At 37.5% G+C, this 9,182-nt stretch overlaps 1 protein-coding gene across 2 annotated transcripts; it reads left to right on the top strand.

Moving 5' to 3' along the window:
- The first annotated feature begins 1,994 nt into the window (after nucleotides 1-1,994).
- LOC126997194 (glutamate receptor ionotropic, delta-2-like) lies at nucleotides 1,995-8,769 on the top strand. Of its 2 annotated transcripts, XM_050858226.1 has the most exons (14): nucleotides 1,995-2,035; nucleotides 3,194-3,979; nucleotides 4,090-4,187; nucleotides 4,287-4,403; nucleotides 4,500-4,720; nucleotides 4,900-5,022; nucleotides 5,494-5,652; nucleotides 5,771-5,861; nucleotides 6,130-6,433; nucleotides 6,562-6,785; nucleotides 7,096-7,276; nucleotides 7,442-7,541; nucleotides 7,707-7,833; nucleotides 8,391-8,769. In XM_050858226.1, exons 2-14 carry the CDS (start codon nucleotides 3,910-3,912, stop codon nucleotides 8,475-8,477), a joined length of 1,902 nt encoding a protein of 633 aa, XP_050714183.1. In that variant the 5' UTR covers nucleotides 1,995-2,035; nucleotides 3,194-3,909; the 3' UTR covers nucleotides 8,478-8,769. The 2 variants fall into 2 exon arrangements, with proteins under 2 accessions (XP_050714183.1, XP_050714184.1); XM_050858227.1 differs by lacking the exon at nucleotides 1,995-2,035 and having other exon boundaries at nucleotides 3,909-3,979; nucleotides 4,097-4,187.
- Nucleotides 8,770-9,182: the final 413 nt, after the last annotated feature.

Below are 9,182 nucleotides of genomic sequence, written 5' to 3'. Positions count from 1 at the left end.
CAGATAACAGGATAAACATTTGTTTGGCTAGATTGGCTGAGAAGAATATGCACAATTTCTCATTAACTTTAGGATGTCAAGACCGGTATATTCCGAGAGGTGGCGGAGCTGGAGGATGTGGGTCGTCTTAAGTTCCACACACAAGCACAATACATTAAAAGCCTCGACACCCTGGTTAGAGCCGGACACCACGTTTTCTTTGATGTTGACATGAACTTGAGAAGCATGATCGCTTTGGACTTCTCTCAGAAAGGTATGTCCAAAATGATGATTATGATGATATTTATGATAATAATCATAATATAAAAGAAAATATATTATATGACTAATATAATTAATCATATTTCATCGTAATAACAACAGGTAGATGTGATTTCTACATATCCAGGGACGGATTTCTGCCACATTCGGCGGCTATGATGTGTCAAAAGAGCAGTCCCCTGGTCCACGCCTTTGATATTAGGTAAATGGACTTTTGTTTTCACAGTGATATGAGACATATTCCAATGCCACATTTAATACAATAATCATCTTGAATAAAGTTTTCTTTTTAACAAGGAAACTAAAATACCTAGGATCACGCAGAATGAAAGCTCGAATTCCTTTATTGAAAATATTATTTTCCATTGATAATCTGTAGGTTTCCAACAATGGTAGAACAAGGCTTGATATCGTATTGGATGGAAAACGTTCCAAACTTTACCGAGTGTGAAAACGTTCCAAAGAAGATGTTGGTCACCTCTCAAATCTCAATCCCCAACCTACTGGTGAGAAATACACACACACACACACACATATATATATATATATATATATATATATATATATATATATATATATATATATATATATATATATATATATATATATATATATATATATATATATATATATATATATATATATATATATATATATATATATATATATATATATATATATATATATATATATATATATATATATATATATATATATATATATATATATATATATATATATATATATATATATATAATATTTCAGTGGATGTAATATACGCCTGTAATGCACAGAGCAGTTGAAACTATATGTTGTGTATCATTGTCATAGCTCATGTTATAATTAGTGTTGCTAATATTTGTGAGATTGTGTTGCAGGGCGTGTTCGTAGTGTTGGTCGCGGGTTTGGCCATAGGCATGATGGTTTTCTGTGCTGAGATCTTTATCAGCCTCTTTCCGGCGCAGCTTCGGAAGTATGAATTCGTTTCAGTAAAACACAATAGTGAAGCTTGTAAATATTTTTGCCATATTTCAGTCAAACCTGAAAGAAAAGAGATCAGTAACGGTTTCAATAATCTGCCATCCCCTAATCTAATGTAAATATTGATTTCTTTTTATTACTTTCAGCTGAGAAATGCGTCTGAGATGGCGGTTATACAGACCAAAACTCCACCAACAAGAAGCCCCCTACGACAAAAGACACTCGAGTGCCTGGAAAGTTATTAGACCATAGCATTTAAGAGCTTCAGTTACTCAGCTTGTTGTTCCAGAGATTAATAAACAAAGGGCGTTCATAACCAAGAAATTATATAATAAAAGTAGTCTAAGAAATATTCAGTGTAGAGAAGATGGCGCTTAAGTGTAATTGGCTATGACTTTTATCATTTAGCCTGATAAACATCATTCTCACAGGATTGATTTGTTTTGATAACCTATAAACAACCGCATTATATAATATGTAAAATAAATGGTTTCCAATACTAACCATTAGTCACTTTCCAATAATAATAACTTTTTTTGTGTGTGTATATTTGTGTGTCGGTTTAGTCGTCACAACTAACGTAATTACGGGAGCGAGTGACCAACCATGAATAAATCAAGAGTGTGAACACATACACACACACACACACTCGCGCACACACACACACACACACACACACACACACACGGCCCAGGTAAGCGCGCTATATTAAGCTGGATGACGATGGACAGCCTCCAGTTTCAACTTTCCTGTTTCAGCGTTTGGAGTTGTCTGGAGAGGTCCAAATTTAAAAGTACGTCTAGCCAAGTCAATATTTTTTCAATGCTCTAGTTCTTTTCTGTTTAGGGAGTACATCACTTACTCTGAAATGGGATATGGTGCATTTTCTATCCAACTATGTCAGGGCAATTTAAATACGTATATATAACGCCGTAGACTTACGGGACTTTTATGATTTGATTTCCAACCTGGGTAATGAAAACTATCGCCTTATTCTTTCATTACAACAGCTGAATCTTGTGTCGTGCTACCACAGGTAGGAAGTTGAAGCTGGCTCTCAATCTGTACCTAAGCATTTGTATATATTAGTGCGCAGGTTAAGCATTTTGCTCCACGCTAAGAATAACTATCACTTTTTAGCATGCTGATAGATTCTAGGGTTGTAGATAAACTGTACCTCTGTTAATAAATACCAATAGACTCAGTCAGCCCATTTTGTTAGAGCTAAAGCACTTTCAGCAAGCTACCTACAAAACGAGATGAAGACGCAACAACATTCGTCATTTCTTTAGGGTCAGAAGGTTTAACAGTATGGCAAAATAATGAGGAGAATCTCAGGGGCACAGTAGCTCAGGCTAAGGTTTAGGGGCTGGAGATGATAAATAAAAAGAAATGCACGGAGGAGTGGATTAACATTTCTAATTAACAATTCGCCATTTTATCCCCCCAAAAAGTTCAGCAATCCACATGGAGAAGCTACACTCAATATAACTATTTGCCCATTCAGATACAGCTAAAACAGTTTCTGCGCTAGCTCTACAGTTGAACGTAAAAATGGCAGCTTCTTGGCTTACTATATACGCAAAGGATTGATCATTAGGCAAAATACTCAAGTGCCTTCGTAAATGGCGTAGCTATGTTGGTATGACTGAAACGGTTCTGATATTGAACTGTAAGAAGTACGTTTCCATGTCAGTATGAAATAAAAAATAATCCTCTGAAAAGTTAAGGCTTTTTTCAGTATGTTTCAAGTAACTACCAGCCAAACTTTGAGTAGAAAAAATAATATGAGCAAAAGCGGTTTGCTTTCTCTGGAAATGGTTCGTAAAAACAGATGAGGGATACATGAAATTTTAGAGGTAACTCAAAATAATAAAAAAAAATAGCTTAATTTGTGACTCCTATATGAAGGTTCTACCTCTAAAAATATAATAATTTTTCCTTCATGAAGCAGCGCTACCGTACAAGACTGACTTTTCAAGTGCAACCTAAGGATACCGGTGGTCCTGTTTTCTGGACGATGAAGCGGTACCCGTCCCAGCCAACCAGTCTGATCGAACGCAGCATGTTTGTGTCTATGTGGGTTGACGGGAAGTCTGCCAGAGAAATTGCAAGGGAAACTGGCGTCAGTCCTTCAACAGTGTGCAGATGGATCAACCGATGGAAGCAGGAGGGCAACGTTTATAACCATCAACCACTCGGAAGTGTTTATTATTTTCTTTATGATAGATCATATCTTGAGGGATTTGTGTGTCCCAATATAACACAATTATTGCCCCCTTGATATCCAGGACAAACCGTTTCCTTTACTTCAGTTTAATGTAATAAAGTTTGTTTTATTGTATTCTGAAAGTGCAGTTTTTAGCCTATTATTGTAAATGTTAGTAGATGGATAGTCAGAGGGGAATTCTGATAGCAAGCAAGATTAATAAATTTTTCAAACAATACAATCTATACAATCGACACATTTTCCCTCCAATTCAACATGTTATCTAACCCGTGGAACCCAAATATTATCTGACAGAAATAGTCAACCTTTTCTCTATACAGAGTCTGAAAGCCTTTCTTTTCTTTATATGTGAACTGTAATGGTTGCAGTTTAAAGGCAAAAAATTACGGCTGTTATGAAATTCCGCTATAATAATTATAATATTCGTGCCAGCTGTCATGAAGTCAGTCGTGTTGCTGTTCCTGGCCTGCTGCGCTAAGCGGGTAGACTTCAGGTTTCTTTCTACAGGTGAGCCAAGTAATATCTATATACAGTCTTGACAAAAAATACACATTTTGCCTTCGGCACAACAAATATATGACTTTACAAGGAGTCTAATTCTGTACCCCCTTTGAAAGTTAACAGAAACTGGATGGCGATAGGAGCTGTGAAACCGATTCTCACACAACATTCGTCTTGTGACCACACGATGTTGCTAGTGACTGATGGCAAAGAGGTAAGTGGTTGTGTAATGGCTTTATATAAAAAAAGGACAAAGCATTGTTGAATTTCATAATAATGGTAATTTGATATTTTTTTATCTTGTGTGTCTCAGGAAGTTGAGAAAATTAAGGCACCGCGGGGAATCGTCTTCTTACAAGCGAGAGCTGATAGCCTGATCGGTAATGCAACGCAAACTCAGCTGAGTATGATGGTGGACAAGGTTCGGCAGGTATGTCTTTCTTACTTAAATGTTCGGCTTCTATTTTGCAGTTTTGTGCTTTTTACTATGGTTAAAGAGAGACCCAGAACACCTTTACGCCCACAGATGAGTGAGCTGTGGCACTGCCTGGCACTGGTGTTGATGAGCGATGACGCAGTCTTCCTCGCCGCCTTCGCTCACATGTCACTTAGGCGTCATGCCCTCAGGTGGTCGATAAGAATCCTTGTCCTTACTCGCCTCCCTCTTGGCAAACTTGGCGGCCTACACAGTATTCTCTCCAATAGGAACGCAGTGCTGCTTTTCTCGCGGAAGGACAAGACTATTACGTAATGTATAGTCCCTGTACTGCTTATTAGCAATGGCTGTTGCAGTGATGTAGTCATGCCATAAGCATTGCAGTAAACGCCGTAATTACTGAGAAAAAAATATGCCTAAGAAATTAATTTATATAATTATGCAGTATACTACACTGTGGCTCAGTCAAACATATATATGTAACTAACAGTAGAGTGGACGTTTACATGTGGCAGCCGTACAGCGCCCCAGACAGCACGCCCTTGAGAGTAGCTACCTGGACTCCGCACACTCTTGCCGTCAACATGCAGCTCTTTCCTGATAAGTTCTACGTGTCAGTAAAATATTATTTCGTGCTTTAAGCTATGTTAATTATGTGCATCCAAGAATCCCATGAGACAGTAAATTAATATGTACACTTAGAACAACCGAAACAAATTCCTCACTCAAGCCGAAAGTAAAAGTATTGATATATCTGGGGCGGGGTGCATTCCGAAAACAAGGTAGCATATTGCGAGGCTCTCTGCTTAAAGCAAAGGGTGTTCAATTAGTGTGTTTTTCCCGTTATGACATGGGTGAGCATTAACCATATACGCACGTCGTTTTTTTTTGTTTTATGGTAACGTCAATTGAAATATATCTTTGCCGGTGCGAGCAGTAATGTCATAATCTGCACGTTGTCGCACTTTGTCATAATTGTTGACTTTCACTACTTTTTAGATAAACTTCGCAAAAAAAATTTGAATTTCATTTTTTTCAACATTCTAAACTCTTCTATTATTATATTTCTCCCTGCACGGTTCAGGTTTAGCTCAGCACCAACTCTTACCGTGGGGATTGAGCTCATTCCTCATCACAAACTTTCGTGGGTGGAGGACGCGTCCGCCCTTGATGGACGAAGCCTCAAATTTACCGGCTATGCAGACATCATCGTGAAGTACTTTGCCCAGGCAATGAATTTTACGTAAGTCTGTATTTCATATATGCAGACAGTATATAAACTTTTTTTATATTTGCAAATACGGTATATATAAAAAAATGTTACTTTAATTTTGTAGGTAACACTTTTTTTTCATGTTCAGGTTCAGGTATGTGGTGTCCCCTGAGAGGACCTACGGCTCAAGGCTGCCCAACGGCTCTTGGACTGGACTTCTAGGCTTGGTGGTCAGGGAGGTGAGAGCTACTTCAGACAGACTTAATGGTGTAATTTTCTTTGACGACAAGAAATATGTGTAGATAACATGGGTTACGGACCCATTACTGTAAAATATTTCATTATATTGTGTCAAAATAATGAAAAATCAGCACATACTCATGCAACAGCTTCAAACATATAGATCAAATAATTATTATTTAGCAATTTATCAAAACTATTAAATAAATGTAATAATGAAATATTTTTAATAAAAAACAACTAACAATATTGCAAATACTTTTGTAGGAGGCAGATTTTGCGCCTGGACCATTCATAATCAGTCCAGTGCGAAGACAGGCAGCAGATCACACGACAACATTCTATTACGGAAATCTTCGAATATTAAGTGGACTCCCTGGATTAAATGTAGATCCGTGGGGATTCTTCCTGCCCCTGACACCCTTGGTGTGGGCAGCTACTCTGGCGGCGTTGCTGGGGATCCTCGCCGTCCATCAAATACTTTCTCTCGGTACGCCAGGCAGCAAGCTGGGCCGCGGCGCTTGCCCGACCAACAATGCATTCAGCTACGTCCGCGTAATCTTCCAGCAAGGTGAGGCCCGAGGGACCGTGCTCTAATGGCTGTATGATGGCTGTCCTAAATCTTGAGGGTCCCGGTGGTTTCACAGTATATTGATAGTGTTTAAAGAAAAATAACTGCCGCACCCATTCCGACCGCAGACATCGTGTTGCCCGTGGAATGCTGGTGGTGGTGGGAACGTCTGGTGCTGGGGCTGTGGATGCTGGTGACGCTGGTGCTTGTCAAGAGTTATTCCGGCAATCTCATGTCCCTCTTGGCAGTGAGATATCTCCCACAACCTTTCCAGACCCTGAGGGATGTGTTAGACGCCTCACATGTCACTATGATAGGTCAAAAAGATTCAAATTTCGAGCAAAACCTAAGGGTAAGTCTTCTGTTCAAAGTAAAGCAGAGGTATAGAATGGAGAAAACATTTATTGCATGTCAAAATTTAAAAAAAAAGACGTTTTAATGTTAGGATTTAGGATATATTGTTTAAAGTTTGAAATAGCCTATTGAAGACTCAAGTAAAAAGTTGCAGAAAGCAAACCTTCAAGAAGATTATAGAATAGAAAAAATAGCTTATATTAAAATTAGCATACATTTTTTTCTAAAGAAAGACTTCAGGGGTGAAAATATTATGGTTAGAAAGTTCCTAAGGTTAGACTTTCCCTGTTTACTGTAATTTCCTCTAGGATGTCAAGACCGGTATATTCCGAGAGGTGGCTGAAATGGAGGGTGTAGGTCGCCTCAAATTCCACACTCAAGCCCAGTACATAAAGAGTCTCGATACCCTGGTCAAGGCTGGACACCACGTTTTCTTCGATGTCGATATGAACTTGAGAAGCATGATTGCCTTAGACTTTTCCCAGAAAGGTAGATAGTAATATTTGTATTCGTATTATCATTATTATTACTATCCTATTACTATGATATTTATTATCACTATGAAAAGTATTTATACTCACGTTAAAAAGACTTCAAATTAACACACAACTGTTGGAGTTTTATCATGCTAAAGTCTTTTTGAAACAATAACAGGTCGATGTGACTTTTACATTTCAAGAGACGGGTTTCTACCGTATGCAGCTGCTATGATGGTTCAAAAGACGAGTCCTCTAGTTCATGGTTTCAATAAAAGGTAAATGAACTTACTACTTCTGGTATAATACGATGAACGTATATAAAGATTTAATATACTAAAAAAAATATCATGATTTAAATGAATGTCATAGAAACCAAACAAATGTTTAATATTGCTCATCTTTTTTTTTTTAGTAAGAAAGCATATATGGTAATTTTTCAGATTCTTGACACTTGTCGAGCAAGGTATGATAAGGTATTGGATGGAAAATGTCCCGAATTTTACCGAATGTGAAAACGTTCCCAGAAAGATGTTAGTTACTTCCCAAATTTCGGTTTCAAACATTTGGGTAAGTAGCAAAATAGGTAAATATACTAATCATTATCATATTAAGAACAATCAAAAATAAATAAATGAATATCATCATCATAAGCCTATGTAATGAAAAATATTACCTTCTCTCAAAGATTTCCATTCGTTTAGCTCGTGCTTCTAAATTTTCAGCCTCGAAGTCAATGATTCATAAAATAAATTATCAATTTCATCATACCATCTGATGCTGTTTTTCTTTCTCTGTTTTAGCATTAGTACCTTAGTTTCTAAAGAGAGTATGTAGTGATCTTTACTTCTTATTTCTTATCCCTCCAACTTCATGTGCAGCTTCTTTCAGAATTCGTTGTTTTTATCAACTTTTTCAATGTCAAGATTTTATTCGTAGGTATGAGCCGCATGCCTACTTTAGAATTCAAGTTGCCATGACACATGTTAAAATAAATACATTAATAAATATATTAACCAATAGGTAAGCAAATAAACATATAAAAACAAATACATCTATGTGTTCACAGAACATGATGCACCAGTACAGAGGCTAGCGTAGACTCTATTAAGTATTATGTGTTGCAGGGATTGTTCGTAGTGCTGGCTGCTGGTCTTGCAGCTGGGATGCTGGTCTTTTATGCTGAATTGCTCATTTCACTACTCCACCAGTAAATGAAATTACTACCATCCGGATCTCAACCAAGAGAGCCAAATACCGGGAACAGACTTGATATTGCTCATCAACTACAAGACTAAAAGTTTTAGATAACAACTTGACCCGAATACTGGTTTACCGGTCGTGCTTTGAAGATACACATATGAGGGACGTTTTTTAACCAGATACTGTGTGATCTGTCAATCCGTTAATGCCTGACGATTTATTTTTTGCCACGGTAACTTCGTCAAAGTAAAATAAAATAAAGCTACTGTACGACTCAACTTATTAAAATGAAATTATATTTAAGATACATTATTTTACCATTCACAGAACTGAATTTTATATGTATGCATTGATGCATATTTATCAGTGTATCTGTGTCTGTGTTTGTATTTAAGTGTTTGTGTGTGTGTGTGTGTGTGTGTGTGTGTGTGTGTGTGTGTGTGTGTGTGTGTGTGTGTGTGTGTGAAATAATCGATATTATGGAACAAAGGTTTAAACATAATAATGAATTCACCGCGCGCACACACACACACACACACACACACACACCGGTTCACCCTCTGATATATAAACCAACGCAGCGCAGGCCAACCTGAATTACACTTCCCGACTTGACTAAGAGGCCACTGTTCCTGGGTTTGCTTTTGGTATAATCCATGTTCTGAGAAGCAGAAAAGCTGTTCTGAAAGTTAGAAGCATCTTTGTTCGGCAGCGTT

This window comes from Eriocheir sinensis, chromosome 11, assembly GCF_024679095.1.
Source record: "Eriocheir sinensis breed Jianghai 21 chromosome 11, ASM2467909v1, whole genome shotgun sequence".
NCBI classification, from domain to species: domain Eukaryota; kingdom Metazoa; phylum Arthropoda; class Malacostraca; order Decapoda; family Varunidae; genus Eriocheir; species Eriocheir sinensis.
This window is presented reverse-complemented; position numbering and strand designations above follow the sequence as displayed.

What these genes read in the sequence shown, in the direction of transcription:
- LOC126997194 (XM_050858226.1), top strand. Translation starts at nt 3,910, where the DNA reads ATGAAGTCAGTCGTGTTGCTGTTCCTGGCCTGCTGCGCTAAGCGGGTA. An exon ending in CCGCGTAATCTTCCAGCAAG is followed by an intron (nt 6,434 to 6,561) that starts GTGAGGCCCGAG and finishes TTCCGACCGCAG; the next exon opens with ACATCGTGTTGCCCGTGGAA. An exon ending in TTTCGGTTTCAAACATTTGG is followed by an intron (nt 7,834 to 8,390) that starts GTAAGTAGCAAA and finishes TATGTGTTGCAG; the next exon opens with GGATTGTTCGTAGTGCTGGC.